General features: G+C 40.0%; 2 protein-coding genes across 2 annotated transcripts; both read left to right on the top strand.

The window, feature by feature from the left end:
- The first annotated feature begins 723 nt into the window (after nucleotides 1-723).
- Nucleotides 724-6119, top strand: hyal2a (hyaluronidase 2a). Its single transcript, XM_079681615.1, has 4 exons — nucleotides 724-1226; nucleotides 1788-2760; nucleotides 3501-3590; nucleotides 5046-6119. The coding sequence occupies exons 2-4, from the start codon at nucleotides 1831-1833 to the stop codon at nucleotides 5421-5423; spliced, it is 1398 nt and encodes a 465-aa protein (XP_079537741.1). The 5' UTR covers nucleotides 724-1226; nucleotides 1788-1830; the 3' UTR covers nucleotides 5424-6119.
- A 592-nt stretch (nucleotides 6120-6711) lies between these two features.
- hyal1 (hyaluronidase 1) lies at nucleotides 6712-11206 on the top strand. Its single transcript, XM_079681275.1, has 4 exons — nucleotides 6712-6810; nucleotides 7169-8052; nucleotides 8139-8228; nucleotides 9328-11206. Exons 2-4 carry the CDS (start codon nucleotides 7171-7173, stop codon nucleotides 9652-9654), a joined length of 1299 nt encoding a protein of 432 aa, XP_079537401.1. The 5' UTR covers nucleotides 6712-6810; nucleotides 7169-7170; the 3' UTR covers nucleotides 9655-11206.
- The last annotated feature ends 8483 nt before the right edge of the window (nucleotides 11207-19689 follow it).

Genomic DNA, 19689 nt, shown 5'->3' with positions numbered 1-19689 from the left:
GTGTTGTGGTGTAATTTCAGGAGGTACATTTATTCATTTCGATTTACATAATTGCTAGTTTAATGCTTTATACATTACAATGATGAAAATTTCAATTTTTCAGTATACTATTGACTAAACAGCCAAACAGAATACAGTAATAAGTAATTCAATATTAATAGACATTGCCTAGTACAATTATAAAACGTACTGTCAACAAGTTCTGCATAATACTCTTTTTCAACGTAAACTTGTGATGATTTGTATGTTGTTGCAACTTAAATCCCCCAAATCCGACTTAAACTTAAACTAAAAACTATTTTTGTATTTTAATCACGCATCAGATTGTTTTGGGCTCAGGTTCCAAGGTCTTTAAAACAATGTTTGTTTTTAAATAATGTTCATAATCTACATAATGGATTCATACACAAATAGACTTTCAGCTATAAAGAGAAGAATGTATAATTTATTTGAAAGCTATTTTGGAGTTGTGTGCTATTCTTACTGGTTGAAAGTGGGTGAATTAAAGCTAGTTTTCAGTTGTTTTAATGGCCAAAATTCAGGTCATATTAGAATAAAGTCTTCCTATACTTTACATGCTATACTATTCATAAGCTATATCTAATTGTAATATAGCTGAAAGGTCACGGAATACAGTGGTCATTTCATTTGTGGGCATGATCTTATTTTTAGGGATGTGGCAAACTGGCCCCCTGCGACCTTAGAGTCTTGACATTGCTCTTTACAGTGTATCTGTTTCACGGCGGAGGAGGCTAACTTCTTGGACTAATTCATTCTCGGATACAGTAAATATCTTTAAAATCGCGATCAAACTACATCCTACGGTCACTAATCTCATCCCTACATTTATGTGTAGGCTTGTGGTAAAGAAACACGTCGCTGAAACACATTAGACACGCGGACGGAGTGGTTGGGATGTCCGGTTTGGTTTTGCCTTTCCCCCCCTTTTTGCGACATGAATGGTACATCCTAAAAGTGGTTTGGCTCGCAGAGTAGCAACTGACAACATCGCAGGGGGCAACTTCACTTTACTTTACCGACCAACACAAGTTGTGGGACACCGATCAGCAACGCGTGCCGTTGTAACTTCACCCCGTCGTCTTTTATTCCTCAAAAGCAATGCAAAATAACTTTTCCTATTAGTTTTGAGGCAACATAGAAAAGTAGCGGCTTGAAGTAGTAGGCTTCTGTTTTTTTGGGAATGCTTCCTCAGCCTGCCTGTAAAGGTAAGTGTGTCCCGCTGCAGTGAGACTTTACTTTGTTGTTGACTTCACGTCATTCATTGCTTAGAAAATGCTCAAAATGCCAAATAATTGAAACTAGTTTATGTTCACTACAGAATAATAACGTTTTGGGAGACTTTAGGAATCTGCACAAAAAACTATGGGACATTATTTAGATTTTGTATCATTATTTATTTTGGCTTTGGTTTTTTTAATAGCATTTATTATACTATGATGCACAATAGCAGTAAAACATCACTGTACTTTCAGGTTTTTAATTTATAAGCATTAGCCAACTATATAACTATATATAACTATATACATTAATAAGCAGGGAATTGTTGCATTTATTAGAAAAGTAAACAAAATGTAATTCCTTCTGTGATTTTTTGCTGGTTCATTGTAATTTCTGGCTCTAAATTTTAAACAGTCCAATAAAAAATGCTTTATATAACCTTTTGAATTACTAACCTAATAAAGGAATGTACTGAGGACTGCCACTGATTTAAATAATAACAATAATAATAATAAAAACTAAACATCTTTCTCCTCTGTGATTTATAGAGCAGAAAGCAACAGTCCTATCTGTCAATTCCCATCTGAAGACATGTTGTACTGGACTCTGCCTGACTGGAAAGTGCTGCTTCTGACTGTGCTGCTCTGGGACTGCCTTTGTGCTTTGGGACTGAAGCCCACGAGATGGCCACTGTATTCTAAAAAGCCTTTGCTCCTCGCTTGGAATGCCCCGACTGAGGACTGTGGCCCGAGGCATGGTATACGCTTTCAGTTGGATAAATTCCAAATCGTGGCCTCACCCAATGAGGGCTTTGTTCGGCAGAACCTCACCATCTTCTATAAAGATCGCTTGGGCTCGTACCCATACTTCAAGTTAGATGAAACAGTGGTGAATGGGGGGCTGCCGCAGGTGGCCAGTCTCACTCAGCACCTGGAGAAGATGCCTGAGGGAGTGCAGAAGTATATACGGGAACCAGGGGCCAAGGGCCTGGCAGTTATTGATTGGGAGGCCTGGCGCCCACTCTGGGTACGTAACTGGGAAACAAAAGATGTTTACCGCAGACATTCTCGTGAGTTGGTGCGTCAGAAGAACCCAACATGGCCTCCAGAACAGGTGAGCAAAGTGGCCCAGCAGGAATTTGAGATGTCTGCCAGGAAGTTCATGCTGGAAACCCTGAGGCACGCCAAGAGCCTGAGGCCCAACCAGCTGTGGGGGTTCTACCTGTTCCCTGACTGCTACAATCACGACTACAGGCGCACTCTGGAGAACTACACGGGCCGCTGTCCTGACGTGGAGGTGGCCCGCAACGAGCAGCTGAAGTGGTTGTGGACTGAGAGCACCGCCCTCTTCCCCTCCATCTACATGGCCCCTGTGCTGCGTTCCTCGGACTCCGGACGGAAGTTTGTCCGGAACCGTATAAAGGAGGGGATGCGTTTGGCATCATCAGGCGATGGGTTGGCACGTCCTGTCTTTGTGTACACCCAGCCCACATACAGCAACTCCCTGGAGCAGCTGACAGAGGTGAAACACTAACTCTAGAAACTCTAACACTCGTTCATTTATGTTTGTCTTTCTGAAACTTTTTTTTACCCTTCTGGTGAAGTTTGAAATCTCCAAATCAACACATTAAACACAGAAAAAACATAACTCACTGACTAAAAAGCCAACCGAGGCTCAGTGGTGTGAAGATTTTTGTGAAGTGAAATGATCAGTTATTAAATCGGCACAGTGCCTTGATAAACAGGATATTACCGTTTTTAGAGTATTGCTAAAAAGAATGCATATTGAGTCTCCTTAAGATAACCTTTCTAAGGTTTTGCTGAGGTGGCTCAGTCATGTATGATAATGCACATTTAGGATATGGAGTTTTCCTGCTCTGAGATGAACTCCCAGTCACAGCTCTCTCTCTCTGATCAGTGCGTGCTCAATGGAGCTTTAGCTCTGCTTTTCCTTATCGGCAGCAGCAGTCCTTTCCTGTTCTGGTAGCTGACTGACTCCCCAATACCTCTCATTTATGTGGAGTGGGCAGGATGGGTGTTGCTCAAGTTGAAAATCTCACTTACACCCTATAGACCATTTCCTTATGGAAGAATGAACAGATAAGTGCTGCTGCTGCACTTCTCAGTTCACACACAGTAGCTCATGGCCCACTAACATTTTGACCCTGTTATACTGATACTGCACAGTGTATTTTTCTTAGTCTTAGAAAAGTAATAGGTTGAATTTGATAGGCGTTTGAAATGCTGTATCATCTTTTACAGACTGACCTCGTCTCCACCATTGGGGAGAGCGTGGCTTTGGGAGCAGCTGGAATCATCATGTGGGGAGATGCAGCGTATGCAAGCAGCAAAGTAAGTGTCCATGTGCTAATCATAAATCATGAATCACTCAGACACTACTTACAACACTGACCATAAACACGGTCATCTGGTAAGTTGATAAGTCATTAAGCGCAGTCAGTTGATAGATAACATCTATTCCTCAGGCTTCAGTTCAAAGGGGGTCACGTGGACGTCTGAAGATAGGCAGGCAACACAGGAGATAGTTCTATTTTGTTTAAAGTCACACTTATGCTGCGAAACTTAAAATTAGCTATGAACAGTGCATATTTCACAGTCATACTGATGAAAAAGAGGAAATGAACATGGCCGATTCACAGTCTTTAAAAAGAAGATCAGAATGATCCACAGTGAACGGTGACACACTTGGTAACAATCTGAAGACAAACAGGCATTCATCGGAGAAAAATGTCTTTATTATACTTAAATTATGACAAATGCATGTTTTTTTTTGCAGCAGCAATTCACCAGGGTCACACACACACACACACACACACACACACACACACACACACACACACACACACACACACACACACACACACACACACACACACACACACACATACACACACACACACACACACACACACACACACACACACACACACACACACACACACACACACACACACACACACACACATCCTTTGATATTAATTGATATATTTTTCATCCATCTTACATTTTTGTATGGTGTATAAGTAATACATAGAATAGGAACTGCATATTTTCTTTTTATACAGTGAAATTGCATTGTGTTTTTTCCTTGTTGGCCTCTATTTTGGATAAATTAGCACATCCTACACTGGTTGTGATCAGGTGCCATGTAATTGATATGTTCTGTTTAGATTCAGGCTCTTTTTTTATTCTAAAAGACAATCTTTTGGATCCCTTCTAAGGCAGTTTGTCCTGAATCATGTGCAGGAGTTACACAGCCCATTTAATAGATAAGATTTGTAGCTCACAAAAAAGGGAAACTCGATGGCCCTAAGTACCTCATAACAATATTTCTATTTATAAAGGATTAATCAAGTATTGTACTTTCTAGAAATATTATGATTAATTGAACATCCGTCAATCACCAACACTCATCTTATTGTTTCTTTTTATGGACATAATACAACAATTTTGCACAGTGAGAAATGTTACTTTTGATACTTAGATATATTTTGACGATTATGCTCATGCACTTTAACCTAAGTACAATTTAGAATGGAGTAAATAGTAGTTGTAACAGAGTATGTGTACACAGTCTTATTACCTACTCCACATAAGTAAAGAACACTTTTACCACTCATAAATGTTACACTGAAAGCTGTTAACATATCTTTAAAAGTCACAAAGGATCCCGTCACACTCTGTGATGAATGTAGAAAAACAGGCAGGTTTGGGGTTAAAGGTCAGCAGTGCAGACGTGGCCTCGGTGAGTGATGGATGTTTTTTTTCTTTCTTTTTCTTCTTCAGAATAGCTGCTCTGACCTGGACGCCTATCTCCGGGGTCCGCTGGGTCAATACCTCCTCAACGTCTCCACGGCAGCAGAGTTATGCAGCCAGACCTTGTGTGGTTCTCACGGCCGCTGCCTGCGCAAAAATCCAGACAGCGATGTTTACTTGCATCTGGACCCCGTCAGCGACGCTAGCACCACAAAGAGCGGCAGTCTGAAGGGCAGCTTGGAAAAGACCACTTTACAAACCCAGTTTCAGTGCCAGTGCTTCAGCGGCTATCAGGGGGAGGGCTGCGATCAGATAGACCCTCTACACCAAAGAGGGACGGCGTCTCAAATGATGGCGTCAGCTCTGCAATGTGCCATCTTACTGATTATCTCTCAGCTCCTCTGTTAATACACCAAACATACTGTAGACATGGTTGCATATTCTTTTGTCTAAATACTGTAGCGTATGAGATGAGAAGGTGGGAATCTAGAGAGGAGAAATTGTAATTTTTTTTAATCTTTTTTCAGTTGCTGTAAAATATGGATGACAATTTTGTGAAAAACACTGTGGAAAGAATTTTAAATCAGTTTTTAAACAATGGAGACCTTGCATGAAATGTACTTACATTTCGCTCTCAGTTTCCTCTCGGTTACTGTTTCAAAGTGTCAAATTTCATGTTTTAGGTGGAAATGTGATGAATTAGTTGATGTATGTCAGAAGTAATGTGGTGAAAGTGGAATTTATGCACTTAAATCTGGTAATAGCGCATTATGTATTCAAAGTGCCTTATCTTTTTTAAACATGATTTTTCTCTGACATCTGATATTTTTTATGGTGGCAACTACAGTGTTATTATTTATTTGAATGTATGTTTAGGTGTTCTATACGAGTTTTTCTTTATATGAAGTATAGTGTCCAAAACATGACTACTAGTTTTATCCTAAAACAGTATTTTTGTATTTTAGCAGCTAGAAGCACAATGCAAAAAGAAAATGTCCGACAATTTATATGTTCAACAATTTCACGTACATGACCGCTTCTTTCTTTGTGATGTTTTCTAAAAATGAGACTTTGTCTAAGAAAATAAATGTATTTGTTACGGCCTATTTTGAATTTCTTTCAAGATTTACAGGACACAATAAGAAGGGCAGAGTAAACAGAAGATTTGGTTTCAGATAATGCAGGAGTGCTTCTGCTGTTTGTAGCCAATAAAAGTGGGGCTCCAGGGGGGAGACATGTCATCACTGTCCACTGAGGGGAGGCAAAGCCAGCGAGTCCTCAGGGAGGGACTCATTTGCAGGCTGCTGCCTCATACCCCCTCCCCATGTAATTGCAGGGTGCCGTTAAACCAAGAGTTATTTTTACTAGTTTTAAGAGCTGTGCAAGGCATATATTACATTTGCAGGGTAACAAGTTCATTATGGCTTGCTTGAAATCCATTTGAAGTCAAACTTAATTGCCCTTCGAGGTCAAATCTCTTGAGTAAACTGTTAATTAAAAATAATAGTCACTTATATTTTACTAAAACAAAAATACTTTATGAAAGGCAGAATAGGAAGTTTTAACTTGCCTGTGACTTTAAATCTGCTCCTTTAAATTATCTGCATGTCTCTTGTGATTGGCTGTTCGAGATTCTTTGCACACTTCTGATTGGTTGTTTCTGGTTCATAGAGGCACTTCTGCTTTGCTCCTTCCCCTTTTCATGCATTCAGATCATGAGACTTCTGGTTGCTGTTCCCTGCTCTTCCAGACCACAAAGTACTAACAAAAAAAACCTTTTCCAGTTGTAAGATAGGTAAGTGTCTGTTTGTCATTTTGTCCTAAATCCTTTCTTTTCCTCCACTACATAATATTATGGTCGGTTACTTTTGTCAACTTTAGCTACTCCACAACAACATTTGAGGTTTTCTGGGAAGTAGAACAGGATTAGCATTAAAACAGAGAAAAAACACCAAGTTGACAAAGTTTGGTCAAAAACTAAAAAAGTAAATGAAAATTCGAATTTGCTTAAAATGTTGATGCTTGAGACTCTAGTTATCTCCCAACATATAACCAACCACAACCAAAAAGTATGAAGATAATAATTTCGCAATCTCACAGTATTACAACACAGTGGAGTGATCTAAACAGTGCTGTCTTTTCCTTCTCTGCAGGGATGAGTTCCTTTCATCACGAGGTGTTGCTTTTCTTAAATCTGTTCAGCCTAGTGTCAGGGCTGCAGTTTGCCACAGAAGAGCCTTTCCTCACGGTGTGGAACGCCCCCACTGCCAACTGTCTCTCACAATATGGCATTGACCTCGATTTGGGCACGTTCAGCATTGTCCAGAACCAGAACCAGACATTTATAGGTGGAAACATTACAATATTTTACTCTGAAAAGCTTGGTCTGTATCCCAGGTACAATGGCAATGCAGAGGCTATCAATGGCGGGGTACCGCAGAACGCCAGTCTGGACAAACACCTCAGGGTGGCCTCTGAAGATATCCACGCCTGGATCCCTGACAGGGATTTCCAGGGCCTGGCTGTGGTGGACTGGGAGAGCTGGAGACCAGTTTGGGAGAGAAACTGGGACAGTAAGCAGGTGTACTGGGCGGGCTCAAGAGCACTAGTGAAGTCCAGACATCCAGACTGGAGTCCTGCAGAGATAGAGGCCGCAGCCCGGGGGGAGTTTGAGGAAGGTGGGAGGAAGTTCATGGAGGAAACATTAAAGCTGGGGCAGCAGGAGAGACCAAATGGGCTGTGGGGCTTTTACGGTTTCCCCAACTGCTACAACTACTACAGCGACAGAAGCAGGAACTACACAGGCGAGTGTCCACCTGTGGAGCTGAAGAGGAACGACCATCTGATGTGGCTGTGGAACGTCTCCTCTGCTCTTTACCCTGACATCTACCTCAGCCTGCAGCTGCGAGACCTGAGCAGAGAAGTGCTCCTCTACACCCACCACCGCATCCTGGAGGCCATGAGAGCTCCATCAGCACCACCTGTGTTCCCCTACGCTCGCATCGTCTACACATACACGTTAGATTTCCTCTCTCAGGCAAGTGGCTGATGTTTTAATTAAACTCATTGTGGGATTGTCGTGATTTGGTTCTGATTGTTCTGCATGCTTTTTCCATACTGCAGGAACATCTGGTCTACACCGTCGGAGAGAGCGCTGCTTTAGGATCTGCAGGGGTGGTGCTGTGGGGCGACCATACCTTCTCCAAATCTCAGGTACAGTGACTCACACGGTAACCATTCACACAGTGTGTCTGGGTACATGTTTTGTGTTTATGGTCATTCATATTTCTCATGTAAATCTTACATTGATCAGGAGCACTCAAGTGTTTTGTATTTACTGCTCGATAGACAATGGTGATTTTGTTTTGTTTTTACTTAGTGTCTCTATGGTTATTTTAAAAGTCACTGACTAATGGTTTCCAAACCAGAAATAACCTCAAACATCATGACGAAAGAGGCAAGATAGCCAAAGGAAATCATGAAGACCAAACTGGAAAAGAGCTGTATGACATGTTTGAACTTTGATAGTGTGTGTTCTTGCTTAGACAATTTAAAAAGCACCTTGATGCTTTCAGTGATCTTTATCATTAGCTCCTTTCTCAGAGGTTAAAATAAAAACACATTTGAATTAAGGCTTCTTTTATTGTGTTGTAACTTGCTGGTCCTTTAGTTAATGTCTTAGAAAATGTTATACTAAAAGAACATCTAGTATTATTTTATATCTCATTTACTGTCGGCAAATCCCATCATGGGCACTTATACTGAACACCTTCAAATAAGTTCAATTATTTTTATTCAAAAACAGTTTAAAAGCACTATTGCAATCATAGGAAATAATCCAAAGCTTCAGAGTAGAGTTTAATTTACTATCAGATATATTAATGACACATCTATATATTTGAGAGGGTTCATGTTAAAAGAGAAACATTTCCAAGTTAAAAACGCCAAACAATAACCAAACACCCTAAAAACTAAACCAGGGTGTCCGCGGGGAAGAGGCGATGAGGTCTTCAAATGTATGGAAAGGGTCTTAAAAAAGGTCTTAAAAGGTATTACATTTGACTTCAGGATTCCTGCATATACCATGTAAACTGATCCAACCCTCACAACTCATTCATACACCTCTTAACAAATATCTAGTTTAATAGAATTTCCCAAACATACTGTGAAATTTGACCTGTTTTAAATGTGATGCTCTTTTATGAGCAGAGGCTCATATGTGTTGAAGTTCTCTCTTTTTCAAATCAATACTAATGTGTTAAGTTGTGTGAATGCTTTATGTATGTCTCTCTTATTTCTTTCCTCCTTTTAGGCTACTTGTGAGGCTGTCAAATTGTACATGGACCAGACTCTGGGTCCTTACCTGGTGAACGTCACGGCGGCTGCCACTCTCTGCAGCCGGACCATGTGCTCCTCTCAGGGAAGATGCCAGAGGAGGAACTCAGAATTAAGGGCCTACCTCCACCTGGACCCTGCCGTGTGGAAGGTGGTGTCTGAGAAGAGTCCACGGGGACGGCAGAACTACAGAGTTTTAGGACAGATGAAAAAACACGAGGTCAAATTCATGAAGTCTGAGTTTTGGTGCAAGTGCTACCCTGGATGGGGCGGGGAGAGCTGCTCCAAACGAAAGCAAGGATAACAGACTTTCCTTAACGGAGTTTCAAGGACTGTATTGGTATCATAAATGGCATTCAAGTCTTTAAATAGTCTCAAAATGAACCACTCCATGGGTAGAATGGCCTCATTTTTTCTTTAACAATTCACCTTTTTTACATTTCCCTTGATTTACAGCACTTGGATGTTCGAGCCTCAGTGCACAAAATAATTTATGCGCAGTGTTCGTCGCTAGAAAACCGTTTACACATCTGACTTTAAACGATTTGTACATGCAGGATCTTGGGTGAAGTGGAAAACTGGAACCATCCAGTGCACAAAACCTGAGAATGGAATTATGGATGCAGTGAAGAAGGAGACATATTATGTAGTACCACATGCTACTTTATACTCTTACTGCAATACATTCCAGTGGGAAATATTGTACATTTTAATCATAGTTTTTTCAGTGGAAGCTTTTAGTAGCTTTAAAGATAAGGGCTTTAAAATGATTCATCAATTAATACAAATGTATCAACCAAGGGAAATATGATTTATTGCAAGAGATTACTGATTGCATAAACACATTTAAAAGCTGCTTGCAAATTAACAGCACAATATATGATGGGACTTTCTGGATTATAAGGATTTTTTTTCTTGATACTTTAAGTACATTTGACTGATGATACTTTTGAACTTTTGCTTATTGGCTTGTATGCATATTTATTGAAATAACCTTATGATGGGACTTACTTGAGTAAAACAACTTGCCAGTAAGTTTTTGCTGTGGCTTTCATATTAAATATTTGTGTGAAAGTTTCTGACCAGCAGGTGGCGCTGTGGGACAGCTAACTGGCAGAGATTCATGAGACATCAAGGTCAGAGCTCTGGGTGTAATCACAAGGAGAGTCAAATCAGTGTAGGGGAAACAAAATAATTGACTCAGTAGATCCGCTTCTTCTGACTATATGCTCCAACTCTTCAGCCGCCGCAGCGTCCATGAAGGGTTAAACTCTGATAGAGAAGCAGAGAGGGAACAAGGTGACCTTGATTGATTTACGAGTGGCTGTACAATGTTGTCTTATCTGATAGCCACCGCTGCTCCAAACTGGTGTTGTTGATTGTGATTTTCCCCCTCTGTCCCCTGCGGGGCCGACAGGCTGGAAGAACAGACTCCCACAAGGTCCTGCTGCTTCCTGCTTCCTGCTTTATCATCACTGGCTGGATTATAGGGAAGATGGATGCTCTTTTTTAAGCTGGAGATAGGTTTTCAGCATGTGTTCTTTTAAAACATAATTTAAGTCTTTGGCATTGATTGTGCAGTTTCTGGAGAAAAACAATTTGCGTTTCATAAGCCACAGACAGAATGTAATGTCCAGCCTATATTTACCTGTAGTTTCTTGATAATGGCAGAAGGAAACACAACAAGGCTCTCCTTCTGATTGACGTTTGTGCTGCTTGTCAATCTATTTGTGATTATTATGTTCACCTTGGCAGCCTTAAATCCACTCCCTCTGTCCAAATAGACAGACAGAATTATAATAATGCTGTGTTGTTGTTTAATAGGCTTGGGTTCATTAAAGATGTTGTTTACAATATTACATTCCATTCATTATGCAATGTCATCAATTTAAAATGTTGGACCAGTATTTCACATTTTAAAAGAAAAACTTGCAGAAATAATTTGACACGGTGAATTTCACACATTACGAGCAGTATTTATCAAATGATCCCACAAACTTTGAAATTGCCTTTCAGTGTCATAAATGAATACATGAGCAGCACCAGTCTGATCTGTTTATCTGGTTCGAGTGGTCTTCTTTCCCCTCCACCCTCTGTCAGGTCTGGCAGGCCCTCTATTTCTCTATCCTCTCATCTCTGCATTTCTTCATTTTGGCGTCTCGCTCTGTCACCCCTCCATGGTCACGTCTCCCCTTTCCCTGCTGCTCGGTCTAGAGATCGTCTCGCTTTCACTCGGTTTAATAACTGTTTTGTCACGCTCCGTGTCTTTGTCCTTCAGAGGAGTCGACTCTGATCAGGTTTCTTAAAGATCTGATGCGCACTTGTTTACATGATTTATGTGCGTACATGTCACCAAAGACACGGTGGTGTGCTTTGATCAGACTTTTATATGAATAGTTTGATGTACAACTATTTGCTTGATTGCTTAGAGTTAGAAACGAAGATCATTGGCGGTATCCCTGCATTAAATGTGAAGCTAAAACCAGCATGTGGTTAGCTTAGCTTAGCTTAGCGCATAGAAAACTCTCACGCTGGTTGTTTCCTGTTTCCTGTGAATATTTGTTTCAACTATGACTGTAGTTGTTCCCTAACTATACCCAAATCATTATGTGCTGGACTATGTCTTGGTTGGGAGCAGTGGCCTTTGACAGTCCCTACTGGTTTTAGTACATTTAAAAGTACAACAAAAATGATGTAAGACTTTGTGAACATTACACACAATGTGATGTTGGTAGGAGGATGTGCTCACTGCGTTCTTTCCCTATCCAAAAAGGTTAAACTATTCCTGTAATGGAAATGATGGAACCTCGGAAAGGCAAGTGAGGGAAAACAAATCTGGTGATCCATTTTCCCAGGTCTGATCTAAATTGTCTTCACTATGTTGACGACTTAAGAACAGGTTAAAAATGGTTTCTATAAGGATTTACCTTGCAAAAAAATAACTCTTTCATAGTTTTTTATTTATAAAAAGAAAACGTTATGTTTGCACATATTAAAAGTTTTTTTTGACGGGTGTAAATAGGAAATATTCCTGAAGAGGTTTTCCCCCCTGTTTAACCGATGAAAAAAAACAAGGTTCTTAGGAAGATTATCCAGGCAAAAGTGTTTTTTCCCCACCTGTTGTTAAGTCATAAACACTGGAAAGACATTTTTTAAATCAGAACGGATAGCCAGAATTTCTTTGTTTCGAGCTAGGGCATTTGCATTTATATGCATTTGGCAGATGGTAAACCACACCTTTTTTTATGAGCTGGAATTACATACCACTACTTCACACTTACAGCTACTGATTGTGAGTGAGTAGGCTATAAAAACCGATGGAGAGGGGTCCTTGAATCACTTTTTATCACATCTCCATGTACGTAAATGAAATCAGAGCAGGGAATCGGAGACATGAAATGAAAGGCAGAGTGAGAGAGGTCACAGTGTCCTATTTCTTAGAGAGATGGAGCTATGACATTTCTGCACCTACTGGTAGGATCACCACCAGCTGCAGAAAGACCACATCCTAGGAGTCGCTGACCAGGTGATCAATGTATTTGCACATAAATGAATTTGTAGGGATGTGCAGAAAGAACAGACCACTCTGTCTTTCAGTTTCCGTGTGTGTGAAGCGTAGTGTGTGTGTTATTGCTGTTGAGGATTTGCTTCCTCTGCTGTATGCCTCCTGATGAGAGGTGAACTGACAGACTGTCCCATGTGACTTCTTCTGAGACGAGCAGCACTGCGCTCAACCCCAACCCCACCCACACTGCAAGACCCCATCAGAGCTTTAGAGCAAAAGGAAACACCCATTCATACACTTGTGATACAAAGGTGGCTCCTGCCAACGCCACACAATAACTGTGTGCCCCAGGAGCCATTCAGGTGGAAAATTACACTGCCCAATCAATCGCTAATAGAAAATCTTTCATCTGGTAGCGGCCAATCATACGCTGGCTGTGTGCTTTTCTCCTTGAAACAACGGCCAATCAGTTGCTCACAATGCTTGTCACTGTCATGTTGATCATCATCAAATGTAATTATTCTCCTGTTTCATGGACAGATATTGATGGCGTTGGTCGGTGACGGATGATGAGGGTAAATAATGCAAGCTAATCAGAAACTAACTGTGCAAGTAGAAAGGGGAATAAGCATTTTCCCAACCCAGGCAGTCTTTCAGTTTGTAATTAATTCAAATGTGATATTTTTTTCTTTCTGCAAGCATAATCCATTTCAGCGTTTTTCTCATTCATTTGAAAGGATTTGATCTAGGCTCATTTGAATAAACATTTTGCTCCATATTAGTCTGGGTAATGAAGTGGATCTCAGAAGAAAATGCTTTTGTTATGAGAGTGGAGAGTGCAGTGGCACTAAGGAGTCTCACACTGGTCACGTCAGTGGGAAAAATGCTGATTGGATAGCAGATTTAATATAATGCAGAATACTAATAACGATAATTTTTTTGTGGACAAAGTTTGAATGTTAAGAGCGTTGGACCGAGTGTTTTTGGAAATGGGAAAGATGGGTTTTATACACAAAGCAGCAATAAAGCCAGTCCCCATGTTGGATTGTAGAATACAAGTCTTGATAGCACAAAAGATTTTAGAGAATGGGTTTTTATTTTGTTGTTGAGGTTAATAACGCTTTAATTTAACGGTCAATATTTAGCATTAGACGGCGTATCTGGCTGCTGTGTAAATGAATAATTGGGTAATACTATAAAATATTGGTCCCCTATTTCTTTAGTGTTAGGGTGTCCACATCCTTTTGGCCATATATTGCTTTATTTCATAAAACTGGCATTCAAAAAGTAAACAGGAAAAACTTGTGAGCATCATTTAGGGACTACAGCTAAAACAATGTTACCAGCGTTGGCATATAGCACACACATACTCAAAGAAGGGTTTTTGGAGTATTTCTGTGAGAGTGGAAGAAAAAATTCAGCTCAGAAACCATGATTAGATTTCTAACGTACTGAAGCGATAATTATCATGATTCTTATTCCACCCCTAAATACTCAACATGGCGTGCATTTAGAAAAACAAACTATGCTTGGTTCCGACATTTCTAGAAGTGAAAAAGCAATAAGCAAGAAGTTATTTTCATAGATGACTTCACGTCCCTATATTATTATATGAATGAATAAGGTCAACAAAGTGGTGCAACAGTCATTTCCTGCCTCCGGAAACTGCTGTGGTCTCGGATACTAAAATACATAAAGGTAGAGTGGGATTTAATGGGATTCATGACTTCTATTTCACTATCTTAATCGACTGTCTGTTCCTTCTATTTTGATTTACCAACTTTTATTATAAACAACTACAGTAGCCTATGGAGCCCATGCACAAAAACAAACACACACACAATAGCATGCACTCATATGATTTCAAGATTAGTCCCCAGGATTCAAGGATTGCTGGGTCTCAACACAAATGTCATTGTGAGTCGTAACCTTTACTGCAGCACATTATCTGCTCTGATATGGCGGGGCCGGGGCGGAGGACCAAACGCGATGCGATTGGATTTGAAAGGTCCCCGTCCAAGTCATGCCCAACGGCTATCTTGCTTCCACAGTTGAGCAACACCAGCAATATACGGCCCGTCGCAAAGTTTCAAGGATCTCATCTGTCCCGCCATATCTGCATCTCCCTGCCCTCAATTAATCAGCGGTGGCTGGTGAATAGGAGCTGGGTGACTCTCGGTAGGAGAGGAGAGGATGTGGAGATATTTAGGAGTGTAATGCAAAAATACATATAAATAATAATTTAGATCGTTCACCTGCAAAACGTTTTTCAACAGCTTATTAGTTGAGCTTCATCAAATGAACTGTTTCTCTTTGGTTGTTAAATTCAACATGTATATTTTTGTACTTTCTTGTTTATTTCTAGTCTTTGAATTTTTATTGTACAATGCCATGTCTTTTTATGCTGCTGCAACGCAAACATTTCCAAAATTGGGATCAATAAAGTACTATCTTATCTTATCTTATGGTTAACAGATAATAGAGTATTATTAATAATTCATGAACAAAGCCTGTATACACATTCTTAGAGTAATTTAGTTGAAGTCGAAATGTAACTACTCACTTGAATGAGCACTCAAGTTACTCAATTCACGTAGTGAGTAGTACCAGTTTAGCTAAATTATCCAGATAATATGTAGGTTTGTCACAAACTGTCACATATGAAATCCTCTAATGATAAATGTATACATTTGATAGTCATTTGAATCTATAAAATGTTGACATGTAGCAAATACTAAGTTGACTATGAAAATACGATGACCAAATAATTTGTAACACTTCTCCGCTGCTCTATTAATGAACTAACATAGTAGGAGAGTAGGATTTGACAGAGGATGTGTGGGAAAACGATGGTTGTGGTATTAGAAGTAGACGTGTTTGCAGAAGTGCTGACATGTGTATCTGTCACTACAGGTCATGAGTTATGAAACTGACAATGCCTGCTCCTTGGTTAAACCACAACGATCAGATGCTGCCCTTGATGTCAGCTTGGATAGACAAATTGAAAATCTGCATTACATAAACAATGTTGCAGTAAAAAAGGCAGCTGCTGGGATGCTTCCTTATATTTTAATGATTAAAGTTAGAATAAAGAAGGGGAAAAGTTTACTCAGCATTACAAAAGAATGTATTTATACTCTTGTTCTTTTCATCATTGTGATTTCCTTTTCAACTTTATTGTTCTCAAGGGAGAATTTGTCTTGCAGCCAGGTGATACACAGAACACACACAGAATTAAATATAATAAGATACGTAAAACCATACCATAACACGAGTCAACGGTACTTAGTAGTAGCACTTGAAATGTTTGGCTCTATGAAACCTGATGTACTTATTTGATTCTGTTTTCTTCAAGGTTGTATCTTCCTGGTCGAATGTACTTATTGTAAGTTGCTTTGGATAAAAGCGTCAGCTAAATGCAATGTAATGTAATGTAATGTAATACTTAAGAACTGCTTTGATTGAAATGATCTCCTAAAGCTATTTTTCCAAGAGTCATAGGAATTCTTTAGTTTGGACAAAAGTGATTGATCTACTCATCGACTGACCAACCGTCTGATCAACTGTCCCTAGAGCCACGCCATGTTGAAACCCAATACATAAACAATGACAAGTACCGTACATCTAGTGAAAACACAACATAAAACCTTGAGTACATCTAGCTGACATGTTAACATCAAAACTGTTTGACACATGGGCGCTAAAATAGATAAACCTTATTGTCCCAGTGGGGTAATTTGTCCTGGGCATAGTGGCACATTCTCTAACTTCACATTAAAAAGATATCCACAAAAACATCCTGAAAACACATTAAAACATAAACACATTTGACATTGACAAGACGGCAGCCTTCAAAAAGAACCTGAAATAATTTAAGTGCTTAAGAGCATTTCCATGTATTGCACATTGCTCTTTTGCTCTACAATAAATTATTTGCCACTTTGTTTGATACTTCCTATGAAGGAGGGAGAGGATACTTTCAAACAACTCCCGCCTTTGAAATTGCTCTTTTAAATGGTAGTTTAAAGTTCTGATAAAAAAAACTGAATTACATATTAAAAGGGCCCTATTATGCACATCTCCCAGGTCATATGTGTATCTTGTGCCCTTACTGTGACATGTTTACATGCTTTCATTTTCAATAAGTGCTTTATCAGTCTGCTTTTATTAGTTGACTGACTGGATCTGTTGTGATTGGTCAACCGCTTAGAGATGTCCCGCCTTTAGCATAAACCGTACAATGTGTTAAAGGGCTGGCCAATAGAAGCACAAGTGTTACATAGTGATGTCACTATGTTATGAGAGTAAACAAAGGAGTCCAATGGAGGCGTATCAGGCAGGGGGGGGTGTTTGTTGGAGAGAAACTCCTTTTGGAGGGAACTTTGGGATTTTAGCTTTTGCAGACCATTCACATGCACACAAACCTATATCAAATGCTACAGTAAAGGGAAGACCTCAGAAAGCACAATAGGGCCCCTTTAATGTGACGAATGATATGACCTTATAACTACCTAATCATTATTAATGATTGTAACGTGATCGTGGTGTTGAACGCTGCTAAGGTCAAGCAGGCTCAGAGAGGTGTTTGGAGTCTGTAGCCATTTCCTCTGTAACCTTCTGAAAATCCGATTTATGGAATTGTTCTGATTGGTTGTTATGAAATACTTGTCTCTTGAGTGTAGTGATTGACTGTAGATGACCAGTTGCTAATTCATTCGTAGGTGTATACTTGGAATTTTCTTGTCCTCCATTTGAGCTCTGTTCTCCTGCACGCTTTTGTAAAGTGGCGGGGTGAGTGGCGCGGGTAAGTCTCTAGTGTAGTTACAAAAATGGGATTGAATTTTCCAAGCAGCTTGTTCATATCCTAATTAAAAGGAAACCCAAGTCATCAGCTGTATGTTCAGCAACTACCTGCAAGTAGTCTTATATTATATATTTCATATACCTAGTTTCAGTCCAAATGTATACAAGCAACATCATTTATATTTGTTAACTGTTGTGGTCAGAGATCTTACACAAAACAAAGAAAGTCTAACATTAACGTATTGTAGTGAATCAGTCCTGGTAGATCTAATGTAATGTAAACTTGCAGGTCACAGTGTTTAATATATATTGATGTGTGTCTTGTCTTTTTGTATGTGATATGGTCCTTGAGTCTGAAATAAAGATTGAATATTTTAATGTTGAGGGGAGAGCCTAATATCTGATACAGGCCGTCACTGGCCACATTTTACCTTTAACATTTGTGTTCAGATTAGCTGCTTTCATACTTTTTCATCTATTGAAGTGAAGTTACATTAGTTCCACTGAAAGGATATCCACCTCTGTTAAAAATGTCAGCATTTGATATAAGGGTTCAGGTTATTATGTATACTCACAGTAGGGGGCAGTAGTGAATAATGTTTCACCTTGAGACAGAATCTTCATTAGTTCAGTAATTCTGAGCGAGTTCATAAGTCTGTATTTTACCTCCAGTGAGTGTTGTGCCTCTTGTAGGGGAATGACATTGGAGTGTGATGAGTGGGGTTAGATGTGATCTCTAAAAATGCAAACGAATGAAAGGCTGTGGCTAAAAGTATTCCAGAATTTCAGATTCAGGAACTGGTGCCAAATAATTCAACATGAAATATTGCCCTTTGGTATTCATTCATGCTTGAATTTAAAGGAATTGGTTTTAACTGCAGGAACATTTCACAAAAGAAACACGTGTGAAATGTCCATTTCAAGAACTGTTATTTTGAAACTGTTTTCTCCTGCATGTGTTGTGATTTCCACACATCCTTTTCAGGAATTACACTAAAGATGAGGATTATAACATCAGGTGGTCTCTGCTGCTTTTCACGGTCTCCCACCCCCCAGTTGGCTTGAATTGCATCTTTCAGTGCTTCAGTGGAGCAGCGTGGCTCCACGGGGCAACATTCTCTCGGCACGCTGTTGTTCTTGGGCGTTGCAAAACGGTGGCTCCCCGGTTGCTCAGCCACCATCCAAAATGCTCGATTTCTGCACCTGTTTCCAAGACAACTGACATTTAAAGGGGCAAGGGGCGGCTCTGGTTATTGACTGTTTGCCCTTGACCAGCACTCTGCTTGTACTTCAAAACTGTACTTCAAAACTGTTTGGTTCAACTGTTTGAACCACTGTTTCATTATTTACCTCTGAAGGGCTACTAAATCAAAACAAATGCAAACTGCCTGCGAACTATCCCTTTACAATGAAGCAGCAGGGTGGACAAAGCAGACATTTTAAATCAAGAAAAATATTTCCACTGAGGATGGATGAATACTTTATGCGTGATGAAGAAAACAGCCTAAAATGGGGATTGTGGAAAATGAGAAAGCTTGCCACCGTAGATTCAGTTGAAAAACTGAACAACTAGTTTATCTCATTTATTAAAAACTGGCACCCTACAGTGCACTAAATAAAAATCAAGCCATAAGAAGACTGTAGAGAATTATCTCCATATGGGGACAGAGGAAGTAATATTACTGGCAAGTCAAGGATGTCAGTGACTGTAAAGATTTGTTCAGATTTACAGTAAATGTTGCCTAAAAAAAGGACAGTTAGATAACTCAATGGGTTTTTCACAAAAATCATATTTTAAAAAATGACAACTTAAACTTCAAAAGACCTCATGAAAGACGACACACGAAGTGAGGATACCCGGCCGGAGGAAGCCCGGGGTCCCCATCTGGAACCAGGCCCAGAAGGAGGACTCGTCGGCGAGCGTCTGGTGGCCAGGCTTGCCACGGAGCCCGGCCGGGCACAGCCCGAAAAGGCAACGTGGGCAACACCTCCGCTTCTCCGTCCCGCGGGCCCACCACCTACGGGAAACAG

The sequence above is a fragment of the Notothenia rossii genome (assembly GCF_949606895.1).
Source record: "Notothenia rossii genome assembly, chromosome: 5".
NCBI classification, from domain to species: domain Eukaryota; kingdom Metazoa; phylum Chordata; class Actinopteri; order Perciformes; family Nototheniidae; genus Notothenia; species Notothenia rossii.
The sequence above is the reverse complement of the archived record's forward strand: the minus strand, read 5'-3'. Positions and strand labels throughout refer to the sequence as shown.

Coding starts and splice junctions, on each gene's coding strand:
- hyal2a (XM_079681615.1), top strand. CDS start 1,831: ATGTTGTACTGGACTCTGCCTGACTGGAAAGTGCTGCTTCTGACTGTG. Junction 2,761..3,500: donor CCCTGGAGCAGCTGACAGAG/GTGAAACACTAA, acceptor CATCTTTTACAG/ACTGACCTCGTCTCCACCAT. Junction 3,591..5,045: donor CAGCGTATGCAAGCAGCAAA/GTAAGTGTCCAT, acceptor TTTCTTCTTCAG/AATAGCTGCTCTGACCTGGA.
- hyal1 (XM_079681275.1), top strand. CDS start 7,171: ATGAGTTCCTTTCATCACGAGGTGTTGCTTTTCTTAAATCTGTTCAGC. Junction 8,053..8,138: donor CGTTAGATTTCCTCTCTCAG/GCAAGTGGCTGA, acceptor TCCATACTGCAG/GAACATCTGGTCTACACCGT. Junction 8,229..9,327: donor ATACCTTCTCCAAATCTCAG/GTACAGTGACTC, acceptor TCCTCCTTTTAG/GCTACTTGTGAGGCTGTCAA.